The 20,865-nt window shown below is 33.7% G+C and overlaps 1 protein-coding gene across 11 annotated transcripts in view; it reads left to right on the top strand.

The window, feature by feature from the left end:
• The window catches only part of LOC115232686 (FERM domain-containing protein 4A), a 383,772-nt gene that overhangs the window by 201,650 nt on the left and 161,257 nt on the right, over positions 1 to 20,865 (top strand). For all 11 annotated transcript variants that reach the window (XM_029802713.2, XM_029802715.2, XM_029802716.2 and 8 more), the window contains one exon: positions 20,654 to 20,743. In XM_029802713.2, the coding sequence (XP_029658573.1) occupies positions 20,654 to 20,743 (90 nt within the window). The remainder of the gene's footprint in view (positions 1 to 20,653; positions 20,744 to 20,865) is intronic.

Here is a 20,865-nt window from a genome sequence, read left to right as displayed (position 1 = left end):
ATCTTCCACATACAAAAGCTAGTTTCCCTGTTAACCTTCCTCTAATATTACTGCAGCTTTTATATGTCTGAAGTTTACATTGAGTGCATCTTATGGAGTTTCTACCCATGCCTTTTCTACAGATTGAGCAGGGCCATCTACCTGAAGGGATTTGTGATTTGTCTGCCTTCCTACTTACTAAGACTGTAGTTTTTGCTAGGTTAACTCTAAGGCCCTTTGATTCTAGACCTTGCTTCTATACTTGGAACTTCTTCTCTAGCTCAGGTAGTGATTCAGCTATAAGAGCAAGAGCATTTCAGCAGTGATTCCTGATGGACTGGGAGCTTTCCATAGCTTCATATCCTTAATTGCTTTATCTACCAAGGTACTGTTGATTTGGGTAGCTGGTCCCTCAATTGGGTCAACATGTGGCTGACTCTCCTCCTCCCATTCATTCTCCATGTCCAGCAGTCTTTCATAATGGCATTTCCAAGCCTCTTTCTTTGCAGAATTATTAATTTCACCATAATCCATGTGGACACATTTCCCTCTTATGACATCATGGTTTTTTCTCACACACTGTCTTGCAATCTGAAACACTTCAGTTCTTTGATCCTCACATCGCTGAACAATATATATATATATATCATCATCATTTGACATCCATTTTCCAAGATGGCATGTGTTGAACGGTTCAACTGGGGTCTAGGAAGCCAGGAGGCTGCACCAGGCTCCAGTCTGATCTGGCAGTGTTTCTACAGCTGGATGCCCTTCCTAACGTCAACCACTCTGAGATTGTAGTGGGTGCTTTTATGTGCCACTGGCACAGGGGCCAGAAGAGGCTGGCAACGACCACAATCGGTTAGTGCTTTTTATGTGCCACTGGCACGGGGATCACAACTACAATTTCCTTTTGATTTTGATATATATATAATGTATGTGTGTGTGTACTTAATGTACATATGTATACTTATCCACACACTCAGACAAACATAGATGTGTACATACATCTGTGTATGTGTGTCTCCTTGTCTTGACATTGCATGATAGTTGTAAATAAATGTCACTGACAAACAAGTGGTGTCCTTCATTTTCAGTCTTAGAAGAAAACATCTGGCTTTGAGGAAATATCATCTTGCTTGGAAACAGATGAGTGTTGGCAACAGGAAGGGCATCCAGCCTTTGAAAATCTGCCTCAACAAATCCCATTCCACTCGCCTTGCGGATGTGTGAAAAAGTAGATATCAAAACTATGATGATCAAAACACACACACACAAGATATATAAGAAGATACGGAATAACCCACCCCCACCTTCACATTTGGAAATCAATAATTTGAAATATGAGTTCGATTTCTTGATCATCTGGAAAGCTAATGGGGACAACAGATTCCTCAGTTTGTGAATATGTTACTACACACATATTTACATATGTATACATAGAGTACATATATCTGTATGTGTGTGTATGTATATATATATACACACACACACACACACTCACACACAAGCTTGTATATATATATATGTATTTATATATATACACACTTATATATATGTATATATACACACACACACATACACAAGCTTATATATATATATGTAAGCTTGTGTATGTGTGTGTGTATATATATATATGTATTTATATATATATACACACACACATACACAAGCTTATATATTTATATATATATATATATATAATATATATATATATATATATATATATATATATGCACGCACTCACACACACACACACATATATATGTATTCATATGTATAAACACACACACACATGACAATATAGAATAGCCCATCTATCCCTGATTCACGTATGGAAATCAATAATTTGAAATATGAGTTTGATTTCTTGATCATCTGGAAAGTTAATAGGGCCGACAGATTCCTCAATTTGTGAATGTGTTACTAATAATTCAACACAGCTTCCAATTCCACTGCTGTTACTACTGCTACTGCTACTGCTGCCAGCTGCAACAGTACTGGCTTCCTACTAGCTTCATTCAGTGTTGCTTTAACCACCTTTTTGGCTTGAATACCAATAGTTGCAGTATAGCACTTGTTCTAGCAGTCAGTGGATGTTTTTAAAGAGACTCTGCTCTGGCATTTTTCTCCGCTACTTATGCTTTCTTGTTTGGACAGTTACTGACAGGAGCACGGATCAGCGATTAAGTAGTTTATGTTTGTGGGATTTATTTACTTCTCAAACATGACAAAAGCAGCTTGTAAATGATTGTAATACAACAGAGTTAATGTATTTATACCTGATATATTTCATCACACCCAACCTATTGAAGGTAAATATATGCATATATACGTGCACACAAACATAGAAAGCGGTTTTGTTTATGTGTATACTTTTTTATTTCTTTATTTCTTTTATCCATATGTCTTTTGTAATATTTTGTTTGATGTTAATTTTTTGGTGAATGTCATTCATGTCTATTAGCAGTTATCCTCAATGGCATTTTTTCCTGCTGTTGTCATATCATTTATAGAGTAATTTATCACTGCAAACCCTGTGAAATAATTAAGAACAGTTGGCTATGTAAAGATGTAATTGTAATACATTGTTTGTGAAAGTAAGCGTGAAGAAGGAAAACTGTTGTTTTTGCTCATGCAAGCTGTTTGTGGAGTGTTTCATTTAAATATCCTGGAAAAGAATGTTGTTGAATAATAATTCAAGTACAATGTTGCACATCTTACATTTTCAAAGTAATATTTACACCTGTTGTGTCTTTGTATTTTTGATGTCATTTAATTATCTTCACTGTTATGCCAATCTAATCATTAAATATGTTTGCTTGAAAGCTATTGGGACAAATTGTAAATTTCAAAGTACACAAAAACAGCTGGAACCAGTTTTCTTCATCATGTGACTTACATTATTGGTATAGATGTCATAAGTGGACTGCATCACGAAGCAAATAAAGATATGAATGAAATATATTATCAATGAATGAATGAACAACTAGTGGTAATAGTAAGCTAGTCTATGTTTGCTCTCCTAATAGGACTAGTCGCTAAGAAGTGTCAGTTCTTTGTAACTGGTGGTGATGCCATATTTTGTGATGATATAAATTCCTAATAATTTAAATATTGTCAAAGCTTTCAAGATGTTTATAGGTGAAGTGATAGTCTGATAGCAATAATACTTTTTTTCTTACTCCCACTCAATTTATTGCTTGTAGAGGGTAATGTTGTTAACCTCAGTATGTTGCTGATATTTGTTTCATTCATTATTTCATATGCGACCTGCTCTCATTTTGGTGGCATATGTAGGTAGAAATATATGACATCAAACAAGGGACCATTTTACCTGCCTGTCATCTTCAATGACTCCACTATTCTAGAATGAATAAATTAAACAAATAGTTAATTAACATCTTTATTTCATTTTTAACTTTATTTCATGTTTTTCTTTTTTATTTTTTATTAAATATATATTTGAAATTAGTTGAACCCTAATTAGATAAAATATTTTGCAATTAATTACTAACAAATATTTTCATAGATACTAGGTCTCTCTATTTTTTTTTTTCCTGAAGTGGTCACTGGATATTGGGCATTAATTTGATGTCAGTATGTTGCTGGTATTTATGTCATCAATTTTAGAAGAATAAAAAGAAAGAAAAAGAAAAGCAAAGTCAGCTTTCACAAAATTTAAACCGTGAACAATGCAAAACTGAACAAGTATCATAAATTATCTTGTTGATTCTCTAACGTTTGAGCCAACACATCTACTGTTAGTAACTAAAATAAAGTAGAATGAGATATAATCAGTAATTGTATTGAATATTCAACAGAATAGTCGTATCTGGTTGCATATAGTCACAAGACATGTTCATTAGTATTCTCACAAGCAGTTACTATTGGAACCATATATTTGATATGTTGCCCTCTGGTTTATATCTTACACTAGATATTTAATTACGAAGTCTGTGGATTTCTTTTTTCATTTTTTTTTTTTTTGTGTATATATGGGCAATATGGTGAAATGGTATTTGAAGGTGAAGAGATGCTGTACACAGAAGCAATACTGTCCAAAAACTAAGGGATTAGTGGATGGATGAAATTGGTCAGATTAATAAAGCGCATGAAGAGTTAAGGTTATGTGTGTGGGCAGTGTCATTCAGAATGGATGTATAAGTAAGGATTTTTCAGAAAACAAGAGTGTTATTGTTGCTCAGTATTTCTTGTAATCACAGAGTGTGTAGACTTAGGTTTGATATGAAGGTAACCTGCTGGATTCTTTAAATATATCCTACATGTCCAATATCTGAAAGGTAGAGTTGATTTAATATGCTGTACGTCAGTTAGTTTAAGAAGGATATATTGATTATGTGAGTATCTTTTACTATTTATGAACTGGGATGTCAGTGATTGGTCTGTTATTCTTGATTTGGTCCTTGAGAGGTGTCACCAGCTACTCAGGGCTGAAGAACTTTTTTTACTCTGGAGAGAGAGAGAGAGAGAGAGAGAGAGAGAGAGAGAGAGAGAGAGAGAGAGAGAGCTAGCTAAATATTATTGAGGCTGCCAGTTGTTGTTTTGCCTTGTCTCATCTCTGATTGAGCTGGTTCAATCAGAGATGGCATTCCATTTGTCATTTATACTTTAAAAGAAAATCCATAACCACATTAAGCTGTGCAATGTTTTTCTTGTTTGATAGGGTGTGTAATTCAGCAGAATTGATAACTATATCTAACAGGTCGGGCAACTACGTAGAAGCCCCTAATTGATTTGCATCACTGGGAAAGGTGATGACGGGTATTAAAGCAGTGAGTTGTTCATAAGAAGAAAGCAAAATATTTATGTTTTGTTGTTGTACGTAAGGAAAAAGTGGATATTTGATGGAAACTGTTAATGTTGCTGTTGGATTTTATTAGATGTGGAAGAATACAGATGTAGTATTTGTTTAGGAGTGTATGGGGTTAGAAGGGAATGACAGATGATTATTGATGATAATGCGATAGTGATGAAAAAATTCTTTCGAGCTTCAGAATTTACTGAAATCAATGTAGTGGAAAACTGAAGAGACACAACAGGTAAATAAGGTAGAACTTCAGATCTAAGCAATTAACTTCTACTTTATTCAAGGTTTTGGTACTTCACTGCTGGAAGTTCAAATATTATCAGGATCACTAAAGTATTGATAAATAAGTTGGAACTGCTTCTTTTTCTTAAATATAAGTTTAATATAAATATGAATTTAATTAGATATAAATATAAATGTAAGTAAATTGATTCTTACACCAATTTCATTTCCAATTTAGACAGATTAGGCCTTTGATGAGAAATTATTTTATAGATGCTAAGTATTACACCATTTAGGTCTGTTTATCTCAACCTTGCAGTAGCTGACCCTTGGTGGGGAAGAATTGAGGAGTAAAGAAAGTACCAGTAATATACTAGGGTTGATTAAGATAATTATACTTTTTGCAAAATTCATCTCCGTGTATAGCAATTAAAAATCATTTTACAAACACTGCTCAGTTTCCTTGTAACATCCTCTAACTGCTGGAGTAGATATAACCTTCAAGTTATTAACATATTTTAGTGCTCTATATCTTTTAGAAATATAGAGATTTCTTCAATGTGAAACCCTGAGTACAAGATTTTATTGAGTTTCAAAACATTATTTCAGTGTTTTATTCTAGTTATTTACACACGTGCATGTGTGCACATGCACGTGTGCACACATACACATGTGCACTTTATGCAATTGAAACTGCATTAGATTATAAATGCAGTGAATAATCATAGATATTACAAATGAATGTATTAGTCACCATTCGCTATATACTGTATTTGACAGATTTCATCTGGGTATGTGACTATAGGGTGCATGTTATTGACAAGTCCTAAGAAGGGTGAAACACATTTGCTGTTCCCATGGGTCTCTACTACAATGATGCTTATCTTGTTCTTAACACAACATCTCTATGAAAAGATTTTCTCTCAGACAGAAACTGCAGCATTATGCCTGTCAATGGTGTATATATGTTAAGTACAATACGTAGATGGTACACAGACATTATTGAAAAAAGGAAAAACAAGAGAAGAAATTTATTAGGAATAACCTTGTTTAAGGCTCATAATGCAGAGGTCACTTAGGAGTCCTGAAGCTGTTCAGATTATTTTAAATTTACAAAACAATAAGTACATTCTTTCTCTTGTTCTATAGCTGTATCTGTCAACAGAGAGTACAGCTGTTGAATTTGAGAAATAATTTGGTAATTAGATCTCCTATGAATGTTCACTATGTCACATCCCCAACACTGTATAGGTGAATCATTTGAAGTGATTATGATATCCTGAAGAAATTCCAGTTGAACAAGATACTTTAAGATGCAATATTAATGATGACATGAGGAGAAGTTGTAAAATGTGTTGAAGCAGTTACAAATTAGTTTTAGTTGGCAAGGTTTCATGCATCAATGAGAGAAGATTAAGTTTAATTCCTGGTTACAAGAGATGAGCCAGCTGTTGGCTCCTGAAGAACAGAGAACTATCAGTAAAAATCAATATAACTGTTAACCCCACAAATGTTTCATCATTTGATTTCAAAACTCAGATTTTTTGTTTTTGTTCTTTTTCCCCCATTTGAATATAATTCTGTCACCCTCTAGACATCATTTTTAACCAAATGCATTTACATAATATGTAAATGCATTTGGTTAAAATACTTGAATTAAGTCACCAAGTTCAGTTTCATTTGTTCTTCAGTTCAACTTCTGTCTTGATCAATTTAACTATTCATTGCTACAGAAGTGAGGAATTAGCTGCCAAAACTAACTTGTGAAAGCTAACATTCTATATTTTGTGGGTGCATACATTTTGTATTATTTAAGGCTATAGAAACAGAATAAATTTCAACGTCTTATGCATCAATTTGGCTAAGATGTTACTTAGTTGTTTTTTTTTCTTTTACATTTTTTTCCCATAAAGGCTTAGGTATGTTAATTAAGATACCTCAGTGAGTAAAGGATAATTATTGCTGAATTTATGTTTTTAAAATATATTCTATTTTGCTGGTATGCATATATTGTGAGATAAAGAGATGAAAAAAAAAAAAGAAAAACAGTGTGAATGGATTTGCCAGTCATTCAAATAATGATAATTTGTGCTGACCTCAAAAGTTATGATTGGCAGAGAGATTGGTTTAACCAAGAGTACATGAGGAGAAACCATTTAAAGATATCTGCCAAATAGACGTCAGCATATACAAATGAAAATTAATGATAAATATCATCATAATTATCATCAATACCATCATCTATTAATTCATACAGTATGAGCTATTGTTCTAAAATTACATTTCTGGAGAGAAAACACAGATATATCTATAACAGATACCGTTACTTTTTTTGCAGTGTTATAATTTTACATTTTTTACTTTCATGTATTTATTATTATTCATAAACTCTGGTCAGTTTTCATTGAATTGATTTAAAACACAAATAGCAAAAACACACATTAATAAAAAAAAGAAAAAAAAAGAGAATGTTGTCAGGATTTGGATAAATACTATTGAGTGCTTTCATCTCCTTCAGCTACTCGTCATAAATTGTAAGCTGTTGAAAATTTATCATATATATGAACAGATTCAGATTTGCAATGAGAAGAGCATCTGACTATATAATATAGAGAGTGTGTGTGTGTTTGTGTAAAAAGTCTGCAAACATAAGACCTTAAATTGAGCTTAGCTATAATAAAGATTGAACTGTACTGTCATCTTTGAAATGGCCATGTTCACTATGCAGAAAAGGAACTATTTGTGATTCCATATGTGGTACCCATTTTAAACTATTGGTGCACAACAGAGTTAGTGGGATAACAGGCAGGTTTATTGGAAAAAAAAAGCTCTCAATGTTGCAGATACACAAGAGTAGTTAAAAACATAGATGAAATAAATTCTTTTAAATGTTTGGAAGGCTCTATATAAGTAGCTCATAATTCTCTTACTTCATTGACCCAAGTAAAAAATTTTGGTGAGTGCTTTGAAAGCATAATAGCCAGAGTAAGAAAGGGGTGCAAAAATGTTTAGGGAGCTACTGTTGGCTGCAAAGAGGTATTCTTTCTGAATAAAGGGCAGATTGTATGATGTTTGTTTACAAATCATGATGTTACAGGTGGCAAAACTTGGGCCTTGAATCTGACAAAAGTGTGGTGGCTGATAAAAAAAATAAAGCATGTTTCAAAGGATGTATAACTTAGTGTGCATGAACAATGGAACACAAATGAGCCAAGAAAATAAACTGTGCAAGAAAGGAGACCATACTGGTATGGAGGTATGACACATATGGAAAAATGACAGTTGGGTAAAAAAGAGCCAAACAACCCAAGAGAAGGAACCTGTGGCAGAGCCAAGAAGACATGGGAAGATGTGAAGGTGGACTTAAACTCAGGATGATGATGGTAGATGAAGTGCAGTACCAGACTAGTGAAATTGATATACGTGATGTTCATTTTGAACTGCTGTAGGTTAATGCCTATTATAAAAATGTGGGCTAAGAGCAAGTTCCAGGGAGTTACTGTTTTTAGGAAGAATGTTTGAGCAAAATGTTACACAAAGTAAAGTTTAGGATAGATTAGGGATGGTGAGAGGAAGGAAGGTAGGTGTAATGGTTAAGATTATTATAGTATCAGTCACTGAAATATTGAGAAAGAATTGCTTAGCCATTGTTAGAAGTGTGTGTGTGAGAGAGATGGAGGGAGAGAGAGAGAGGAAGGTGAAAAGAAAGTAAGTCTTTGTTAAACAGTTAGATGACCATTTTTTTAATGTTCTCCAGTGTGTGTGTGTGTGTGTGTGTGAGACAACAGAATTGTCCTAGGTTTGTGAGCAGTAACCGCATGTTGAATGTACTTGAACTTTGTGGAGTGCCAGTAATTGATAAGAGTTGAAGTATATTTTGTTCCTGGAAAGGAAACTTAATATTTGGGTTATATTGTTAGCAGTGTTAAATGACAGATCATCAGAGATTGTGAAACCTAGCACTTGTTTTGACTGGGATGCTTTTAGTGTTTGTATTTTTGTGCATAAAATAGATATTGTGAAAGTCTGTTTCTTTGATTGGTAATAACGATTGGAGAACATTTTCAGAATCTCTGTTTATAAAAGTGATCTCTATATAATATTATGTCTAGATAGTGAGTAAATGACATCTGTGTATGATGAGTGAAGAGTGGTATTATTTGTATAAGAGCCATTGTTGTTAAAAGTCACAGCAAGTAGGTCATGAAAATAGAGAAGAAAGAGTGCAGGAGACATTACTGAATCTTGTGGTGCACCAGAGATGAGAGAAAAAAGACAACCTAGCTATTACTTTTGGTGAAGATAACACAGGATGTTGCATTCTACAATGTGAGCAATCAAACATGGTTTATTTACTTACCTACCAGCATCATGATACTCAAAGTAATAAACATGACCAAAATAATAAAGTACTGGCATATTCTTTCTGTTAGTTATTTCAGTGCCTGATTGTTAAGATCTGATCAGAATGAAATTGGATTGATGAAATTAGAGTTTGACTATATCTATAGGAAATTTAAAGGCTGTGAGTTTGCGATCATTTTGAAAACCTTACTTTTACAGCCATTCAGTTATGTATCAAGGCATTGATCAAAAGTGAAAGTAGAAGTTGAAACTTATTGCCAACTGAACAAGTTGCAGTGAGCAGCTGTTTAATTAATAAAGTTTCTACTTATTTTTTAGAATGGTTACCAGTAACAAGGGAATCTCACTATAAAAATATTTACTTCAGCAATTTTCTAATGTGATGACAGGTAAATTGTCCCTCTTAACAATGGTATGTAGCTTTTTCAGCTGATGCTGAGTCCTTAAAAGTCACAGACATTAATTTCAGCTAGTTTATAGGTTAAATCAACTCTGACAGGTTCAAACTTGAAACAGTTACCTTTTAAAAGTTGTTCATTTTACAACCAGTGTGTTTACAGCTTTTACAGCCAGTGTGTTGGATTCCATGAAGCAATATTATTCAATTTGCTTTCTGGTTATTACCATCTTGTCTGTCAGCTTGTTATCTTAGGGATTAAGGTTTGAGAAATATGGTTCTAGCACTTAAGAAAGTTGTTGTTCATGTGTGAGGAATTTTGGTATGTCAAGTAATTTAAATGAATGAATGTTGTTGCTTGTTTCAGTGAAGGTGTTTTGTTAGTGATTGTAGCAGTCACTTGTCATTGAATTATTGAGTATTGTATTGAACTGAATGAAATCAATGTTTTATATTTAATATTTGAATTTTTCTTGTTAATCAGCATATTCTTCTGTTAAACACTAATAGTTTACTTGTGCACACATGCACACACATATATACAAACACTTTCTCTCACACACACACATCTTCATAGTGATCATCATATTTATGTGATGTCTTTGTATACCACCAGTTATCACGTGTTTAAAATGCAGAGTTATAGAGTGCATTATTTACATGGGATGTGGATTCAACTTCCTCATGCATGTATGTGCAAGAATATTTACATTCAACATGTCTTTGCATGACATGCTGAAGCAAAACAGTGATTTCCTGTTTACATCCCTTGTAAACAAAACATCTTGCACTCTCTACTGTATACTTGTCCCAACCAGTGGAATAAATAATCCCTTACTTTAAAAAGCAGGTTCAGATCTGCAGCAGGAAGAGCATCTGGCTGTGAAATAATGCCTTAAAATGTTTTGATTTTTATGCCAGCATGGAAAGGAAGGAAAAAATAAATGAATAAATACCAACACACTTTTTCCATCTTATTTTCATTATTAACTGTCCTCGCAACCCCTTTCATATCTACGATGTGTTCCTTGTCAATTTTTCTGTCCCACTCTGTAAAGTCACTCTTGTCAACTTTTCTCCTGAAGAAAGGCTTACCCTGAAATGTTGGATTTTCCACTCCTCAGAACAAGTTCATTGTACTATTTCTGCTGAGTTTACTACTTATATTACTGTGTGTGTGTGTGTGAGCATGCATGTGTGTGTGTGTGTGTTCAGTGCGTCTTGGGCATGATTTTAGATTCCATCCATTAGCAAGACCTGATTCATGTGTTCAGGGTTTTGAGGTATGTGGAACCATGTCTTAGCTACTATTTGTTCCTTGGTCTACTCTAATCTGGAGTAGTAGCATCTGTGAGAGGTCCAGCTATGGGTTAACTAGCATATTAGGGTTTCCCCACTTGTGCTTATGAAGTGTTGATCCAGCAGACTCTGTGGTAAAAACTGTCATAGCTCAACAGAGTGGAAAGCAGTTGCAGCAACGCATTGTAGACTGCAGAGAGAAGGATGAGCAAGTAAGACATTCTGGTCATCTGTCCCCATCCTCAGTCATCTTGACTTGTCTTGCCACATAATTGAAGTTAGTGACATGAGGGAGTGACGTTGAAAGTACACGACTCTTTTTCACTTTAACCCATTAGCACTTAAACCAGACAATGAAAAAGCATACAAACAAAAAAATGTTATACAAAGTCAGATAAGAAAGGATGTGCCTGAAAGGCATAGAAATGTAAAGTAAAAAAAACAAAAAGCAAAGAAGTGTACAGTAAAGGAAAATGTATAGAAAAGAAGAAGGGAAAAGTATAGAGAAAAGAAGTGTGTGTCAATAGAAAGAGTAAATAATGTACAATGCAATTAAAGATGCTTGTTTGCCTTGTGAACACTTTGGGTCCTTAGCCCAACATGTCCCATCACTTTCCTTCCTACTAGATTACCCTGTTGTTTGTGGACCTCATTATTACATATATCATCAACCTCTCTACACTGCCAGTTATCACTTTCGTACTCTCAAGCTACTTCCTATTGATATCCATCTTTCATTCTTAATAACCCTCCACCCCATAAACCTTCCCACCTTTGCTTGTCACATACTACATTCATCCCTATATACCTCTCATAACCACTTGCTTTCTCTCACACCTTACACTCTTGCATCCTTTACTCACCCCTGTCAACCTGCATCTCTGTATAATTCATCTCTCTCCTATCTCCTGTTTTCTATTACTGATAACCCTTTCTGTTTTGCCAGTCATCACTTCCTCTTCTCTGAGCCGCTTCTATTGACGTCCATGCCTCATTCTTAACACTGCCTTCTCATTCATATTTACTATCAACCACTCTTGTGCACTATTCACTACATTTACTTCCAGTCCTATTTTGAACCATCTCACTTTCCTGCATACCTCTTGCAACATTTACTTACCTACCCTTTTTGAACTCCAGTCTCTACCTTCTTGTAATTTGAAGATGCAATCTATTACAGTTTCACCATTATCTTTATCTTACTTTCTAGCTCCACCTTATCCACCTCTGCCCATCCATATATAATTCAGGTTAGCCATGAATCTCTGCCACAACAACAGATCTGTTCTATCTCCCATCATATTGTATCCCTCAACATCTCACATAAAGCTACCCCTCTCTCCTGTTCTCTCTCTCTCTCTCAGTCGTAATGGCTCTTTCATCTTATGAGGTACAAGGTGATTTCACTGCGGTCCACTTACACACACATGCACAAAGGAGGATTAATTATAATCATAGTTATTCACAACATGGAGGCTGTGTTTCAACAAAGTGTGTATTCACTGAGCTTAATCAGAGGATATACAAACAAGAACAGATGCACTCAATACTTATGGTATAATTTATTTATTCTTTAAAAAATTCCAACTCACTTTTCCTATTCAGTGAATCATTCATTTCAAATGGCTAATATGTAAAGAAACATATACTGAACAGTATAGATAATGATAGGAAATCAGACCTACTTACTTAATGAATTCTTAAAAGTTCCTCTGACCTTCTTTTGCATAATTTACAACTTTACTTCCAAGAAGGAAATTGTTTAGTTTTTAAAACATTTTTCTGTGCATTTCAATCTAATAAATGTGTTATAATTAGTAGGTTGTGATTTCTTTTTATTGAGACCCTATTTTGATGATTTTTATTTTCTCATTGATGTTAATTCAGTTGTGTGAGGAATTAATCTTTATTAATCTCTTCAAATTCCATTTAATTGGATTATTGAAAGATTTAGAGATATTGGTAATATTTGCATTATATTTTCATATTCATCTTTTTGTAAACTTGAAAATGTACTTTTATGATAGGCTTAATATATATATATATATATATATATATATATATATATATATATATATATATATATATATATATTTATTCATTCATTCACTATCATCAGCATCATCATTTAATGCCCATTTGTCTATGTTTGCGTGGGTCAGACAGAATATGTTAAGTTTTTTTATGGAAGGCAAGAAATGAACAACATGCTCGTTTACAACCATCATGTAATGTCAAAACAGGGGTACACACAAATACAAACATGCATTCACAAACAAACAATTTACATATGTACCTCCCATGCAGTGCTATGTAAAAGCACCCAGCACATTCTGTAAAGGGGTTAGCAATAGGAAGAGCATCCAGCCATAGAAACCATGCCAAATAAGACTGGAGACTGGTGCAGATCTCCAGCTTGGCAGCATGGACAACAGATGTTAAACAATAATGATGATACCTATATATATATATATATATATATATTATCATCATCATCATCATTTAACGTCCGTTTTCCATGCTAGCATGGGTTGGATGGTTCAACCGGGGTCTGGGAAGCCAGGAGGCTGCACCAGGCTCCAGTCTGATCTGGCAGTGTTTCTACAGCTGGATGCCCTTCCTAACGCTAACCACTCCATGAATGTAGTGGGTGCTTTTTATGGGCCACCAGCACAGGTGCCAGAGGAGGCTGGCAATGGCCATGATTGGTTGGTGCTTTTTATGTGCTACCAGCACAGAAGCCAGTCAAGGCGGCACTGGCATCAGCTACGTTCGGATGGTGCTTTTTATGTGCCACTGGCCTGGGTATCACAACTACAATTTCCATTTGATTTTCATTTTGATGTTGATGTACTTGACTCAGTAGGTCTCCTCAAGCACAGCTTGTCGCCCTACAATCTAAGGTAAGCACAGAAGGCCGTCTTGCAATCCAAGGTACTTTGGATGGACTGGGGCTGCTTTGTGAAGCTGGTGCAGGAAACAGCCATGAGCTCATGTTATTTGTCGGGTCTTCGCAGTCACAGCATATCTCCAGAGGTCTCGGTCTTTCGTCATTGCCTCTGTGAGGCCCAACATTCGAAGGTCATGCTTGACCACCTCATCCCATTCTTCCTGGGTCTACCTCTACTCTGGATTCTTTCAACTGTTTGGGAGTGGCACAATCAACAGTACTCAGGTGAAACAGATTGAAAAAATTCCCTCACATACCTATATAGTTCTCATTTCTAGTAGGCAGATGTACGAGTGCATCCTTATGATTAATACACACACACACACACTCTCTCTCTCTCTCTCTCTCACACAAACACACACACACACACACACACAAAAACAGACTTCTTTCAGTTTCCGTCTACTAAATTCACTCACAAGGCTTGCTTTAGCCAGTCTGGGGCTATAGTAGAGGGCACTTGTCCAAGACATCATGCTGTGGGACTGAACCTGAGACTATATGACTTGGAAGGAAGCTTGCAGGTTTCTTACCAACTCTCCAATGTCTACATCATGTATAAAAACTAAAGCAATATCTAAATATATTGTTTATATTTGTGTTACTATAGTTGTTGTTGTTGTTTCAGGGCTACTTTTCTTTTATAGAAGAAAAATGGCTCAGTTAGATTCTGTAGGTTTCATGTCGCCCATAGTTTACAACTTTCTATGTCAGTTCTATTTCTCTCTCTTTTTGGCTGACCTGCTTATTATTTGCAGTGACTTCTTCCAGGTTTAATTATCATCAACTGACATCTTACTCTTTTACAAATGTAGCTGTTGAGAAGAAAATTGACTGCTTCCATTTTGAACTCCTATCTAATACATGAATTATTTTTCTTTGTTTTATTTTATTTTTTTTTCTAATATAGTCTGGGTTAAGATTTGAACCATTGTGTAGCATTTTGAACCTATAGTAAAAATAATGAGTTTAGGGAAAAAAAAAAAATTGATTTTTCAGGATCCTCCCCTTACACACACATATACACAGCTGGCATTCCCAAAACAGAGAACTAAGGTCAATTCAATCATTGCATTCCATTGTGTAGCCTTCTAGCCTTCTGTTATGCTGACAAGATCTTTATTGATTCATGCCTCAAAAATTTTGTTACTAAGCTTGATTTTATCTAAATTATTCCTTGTATTTGATCTTAAATTGATTGACAGAAAAATAAAACAAAAACAAAATAATGATAATATCTCTAATTAAAGATACTTTTTTTTCTTTTTTTCTAACTATTTTCAAAAATCATTTTAATAAAATGGTAATTATAGGTTTTAATAATAATTCTTTCTAATTTTGGCCGAGTCCAGCAATTTTAAGGAGAGGGGAAGTTTATTACATCGACCCTAGTGCTCAACTGGTACTTATTTTATTGATTTGAAAGGATGAAAGGCAGAGTTGACCTCAGCAGAATTTGAACTCAGAATGTAATGAACTGGAAGAAATACCACCAGGCATTTTGTTTGGTACTCTAACAATTCTGACAACTTAGAATAATAGAAGTAAATGCATTGTCTAAAATTTATCAAATACTGTTACTATTACCAATGTATTTGTTACATATTAAATTTTGATCCCTTTTTTATATTTAAAAGTATCTTTTGATAATAGTCATTTGTAATATCTCATATTTTTGAATTATTGGCATGACACTATTGTATATATCAAATATAGCCAGTCACATGCCACTCAATGCCACTGTGTGTGTATTATTTATAATTTAAAAAATTTTTTGTGTTTCTTCTTATCGAACAATTTGGTCACCCCTGCTATATATTATAAATCTCAGTGAAATACATTGTGATCAATTATCTCATAGTTCTAAAACCCATTCTACTTAGCAGTTTCTTTAACTATTTTTAGTGTTCCTTAAATGTGACCTCTATGGAATCATTTGCTCTAGTTCTTATTGTGCTATCTAGGCTACATAATTTACCTTATTTTAGTTAGGCACCTGTATTGCTTAAGATCTTCAATGTATTTGCTTTTTATTCTATTTGTTAAATGGGTTTTGGGTTTTTATGTAATGTATTCTTAATAGTACAAGGCTGTTTGAGATTTTGGTAAAAAAAAATTGGAGAATCATCAGTTAAACTCTTCTATAGACTGCATTCTTCCACATATACAGACTTGCAGCATAAAAAGCATGCATGCCAGTGCTGCATAAATGCATCTATAAAAAAAGAAAGAACATAAAAAAGAAAGAACACAGTTTAAGTGGTTGGCATTAGGAAGGTCATCCAGCTATAGAAACCATGTCACAACAGACAGTTGGAGTCTGGCCAGCTCCATGTCAAACCATCCTACCCATGCCAGCATCGTAAGCAGACATTGATGATGATGATGATTATTGTTTCTGTAATGCATGCAAGATGTTTAAAAATAGACCAACTTATGCCAATGTAGATGGAGAAAATTAATCTAAATTTGGTGGAAGCTAATAGAAAATACATCAGTTATTGAGAAAAGAACAGACTTAATGGTGACATCTTTTTACTGTTTTTCTTCTTTAAAGAATTTAGCCAAACTAAAGTATATTGGTTGATGTTGACTGATCAGTAGAAAAAAGGGTAGAATTAGGAGAGCAATGAATTAAATGCTTTGTGGTATCTAGTTCATCATTTTAGTTAAAAAATGTGGAGTTTGACTTGGCCTTTGATTCAATTGTGATTAATAATAGAGGTACCAAGGTGAATTTGATTAATTATACTCTCCCTTATAATGTATGGCTTTATGCCTTGGTTAAAAATCATTATTTTCAAGTCCAGATAGCTAAACTCCTTACCTGTTGAGTCAGCAACACCCCTTTGATTTGAAGTGGAAGCCAGTTCGTGACTTGTAAAAGCACTGCACTTAATACCTTTCTCAAAGGCATGAATGTCACACACTTTAAGTTTATTCCTTATGTTTTGAGCATCTTTAAGAAATCAATATTCATTTTATATTTGCACTAAAACATTATTTTCATCATTTTTATCTTAATAATTTGTACATAATTTTCAATTATCTCAAGTTAGATTTCAAGCATTTTGCAAACCTGCATTTTCATATTTGCTATCACTACATTCTGTTTTAATGTGAGAAGAGCATTATAATGATGTCATTTGTACAGTGGGAGGAACATGCTTTAGCAAGCTAATGAGCAATAACATTTGAAAAGCATTGGTTAAAATTACATCTTCATTGACTGAGCTCTTTAACTATCTTTTTAAGGTCGGCCTTTTACTTGAAAATTCCCCTTGACAGAAATTAGAGATCAGTTCTCTGGGTGACTGACTCACCTTTATCAGATTTCAATATTGAATGTTTTTTTTTTTTTTATAAACACTCATTTGCTGATTCAAAGATGTGTTGTCTGTTAATTTATATTATATCAAAAGAGCATTTTAGTGAACACCTGTGTAGTATTTATTTACTTTTTAATGGAGTAAATTTAAGTTTTGTAATTTTCAAAATATGATTTTTTTTTCATTAAAATATGCTTTTGTAATTGTATCAATTATATTAAGAAATCTAGCTCCTATACTCACCTATTATTCATCATGATACTGTTCTTCAAGGGTTTTCAAGTCTGCTTTAAAAATGTTTTTTTAAAAATATTTTATCAAATTGACTTTTCTTAAATTACTAATATACCTGTGAATTAATAAAGTAGTTGACATAGTTGTCTCATGGGTAAAGACATATTCAGGCAACAGTATGAGACATCCTGGACTGGGTTCAATCTTGTTCAGTGCCTACACTGAGGAATGTTACTAAAAGTTTCAATGGTAGCACTCCAGCATGGCCTTAACTTATGGGCCAAAACAAATTAGAGATAGTTGTGAATAAACTTTTCATTAGCCTATTTACCTTTTTGGCTGAGAAGATTTAAGGATTTGCATCTGAGTGATAGGTATTGAGGTCAAATCTTTGGTAGGCATTCTATTGTACATTTGGACATCATGCAGAATTGTACTTGCCTCAATGCATGTAGTTTTGACACAATTAATCAAAGTTATCAACTGCAATGGAGACTAGCATCCTATCCTTGGTAATCTGTCATTTCCTTAACAGTATGAAACTAATGAGGAAATCTTTATGTAGTTGGTAGATATGCTAGAAATTGAAGTTAAATCTCCTTCAAATTATACCCTGCCATCATCTTGAAAATTGAGCAAGATATTGGATGATTTAATCCTAGATATGCTATGTTAAAAAAATGGGTGGCATAGTTACAGTATGCCTTTGATCATATGCTAATTCTATCAAGATTGACTGGAGCTAAATAACAGTAGAAGTTAATCCCTGATTCAGTTGTGTCTCTGTGGCTTTGGAAACATTTCCTTTATTTTCCATTGCTGTTCTTACACAAAAAATTATTTTATAGGTTTTAGGTAGGTTTCTTTGTTTTTTTGTTTTGTTTTGTTTTTTTGAAGAGGATTTAATTACATCCTATTTTATTTTTAGTTCAAGCTCTGACAAGGTTGACTCTGTCCTTTAACCTTTTGGATTAGACAAAATAAAGCACCAGTCAAATATTAGTCAATTTGACCCATCCCCAAATTTGTATCCTTGCGTCAGTAATTTGAAATTATTATCTCTTTATTTACCTATCTATCTAATTCATTTTAGATGTGATGTTTTGCATAAAGACTTAATAATGCCTCTTCATTTTTTATGTGTTATTTTTCTTATATTACAGTGTAACATTTCTGCTCAGTTTCTGTCTTCATTAGTACATTTTCCATATGTGTATATGCATTAACATTCATTTTGCTGGCTTGACAGACTTCTCTAGTTGGACCTGTATTCTAAACAACTACTTAATTTAAGTTTAGTTTGCATTACTTTGAGTGAACACTGTAGATAAAAAAAAAAAAAAAAGATGTTATCAAATGCAAGGTCTTCTTTGATAACTTATAGTTATGTTTTCCATTGTTCATCATGACACATGATGCTCCTGAGCCAAGCCTGGGGTTGAACTGATAAATTTCCTGAATACATAGGCATGCATGACTTAACTAGCCAAGATGAAGACTTTTAAGTATAGACAACAAGCCTTGCCTTCACAAACCATTCATCCACATGCAATCAGTGAAGCAAAAATTCAATATTCTCAGACATCAGTTATCAAATAGCCACACAAAGAGATGTTCATTAGCATGACAGAATCTCAAGTCATACCTGTAATAACATAAACAATGATGCCAGGAATAGTGTAACTACAAGGATATCTAATTTGAAAAGAGTATCCCAAAAAAGCCTATGATTGATGTTCTGCTCAGTTACTTGACTGGCTGGATTAGCAGCCAAATCTCCCTAAAATAACACCCTTACACAACTTACAAAAGGAAAGACATTGCACAGTCTAGTCTCCTATATATTCAATAAGGCAAAATGATCATAGGCCTGCTCAATCAGGGCAGTCTCAAGCCTAAATAATAACACCACCACCCAGTGATGTTTGTTTTAAGGAACCCACGTTTCAAATAGAGAAGTATTCGGAACACAGATCTTTAGGTAGAACCTCAGAACCATAGGATGTGTGTCAGTCTGATGTGGATACATCAAATCTATAACTACAAACTGACACTTAATAGGGCAGCTATGTGATTCTAGTAAAATGATACATTGATTCAAGTTATAGATTAGTGTACTTTCCAATGCTTACCTAAAATATTTTGTTCACATTTACATTAGCTACTTTCTTTTCAACTCTTTATCTTACAATCTCACCATCTTTGTTTTCTTATTATCTCATTACCAATCAACTTGTAACACTTGTTTAATGTGTACTAGTTTACTGCAAACTACCTAAGACATTTCATCAATTTCATTCCCCCCCCCCTCATATTTGGGTTTTGAGCCGAAACCCAAATCTGTTAACTTATGTTCCTGATTTTCTAATAATTCCACTGAAAATAGACATTTGTTGTCTTTTAGATATTTTTTTTTTTTTTTTTTTTTTAAACAGCTTAGTGAAAGAGGGCATCGCCTCTGACCATCTTTTAGGGACTTGGAAACTAATGGGGAGACGGGAAAAAGTTACTCAGAGCAGAGATCTGGCTCAAGTCAGTTTGAGATTCCCTACTTGAGCCATTTTCTTTTTGGAGTTACCTCAAAAATTCAATACTAAATTAATTGATAAACTGTACTTTCATAAATTTAACCAACTCTAAATTACTTTGTATTTTTTGTATGCTTTTCCTTTCTACCAACTACTTATTTCTGTTATATGATTTTAAGTCTAATGCTATAGTCATCTTCTTGCATTAAAACAAGTGAAGCTGGAAATTTATCTTCTAAATAGTTCAAAATGAAGAGGGATTATATATGGCTCATTTTATTTAATAGACATGAAAAGTTGATGCATTAAAGTTATTGGCCGTAACACTTATTCTTCATCAACAGATATCTAATATATTAAAATATGTTAAAATATATTAAAACAATGTTCATTCTAAGATGATTTCATTTCGGCTCTAGCTTTGTGTGTTGCTTAATCTAATTATTGTTGGTAACTTATTTTATGCTCTTTATGTATTACCATGCAGTAGTGTTAATGAAATAATTTCTTTATTTACAGAGGGAACACTTTTTGGCTTCATCTCGACAAGAAAGTATTGGACCATGATTTTTCTCGACGTTCTCTCTTACTTTTGTATCTAGGCATTAAGTAAGTAGTTTTACTATATTCCACACTTGTTCTTTAAAAATAGTGTTATAATACATTACAATTTAAATAAGCATTAACATTTATATAAGTTATGTAGAAGGAAATCAAAATAATAGGAATAA

The sequence above is a fragment of the Octopus sinensis genome, linkage group LG2 (assembly GCF_006345805.1).
Source record: "Octopus sinensis linkage group LG2, ASM634580v1, whole genome shotgun sequence".
Classification (NCBI taxonomy): Eukaryota; Metazoa; Mollusca; class Cephalopoda; order Octopoda; family Octopodidae; genus Octopus; species Octopus sinensis.
This window is presented reverse-complemented; position numbering and strand designations above follow the sequence as displayed.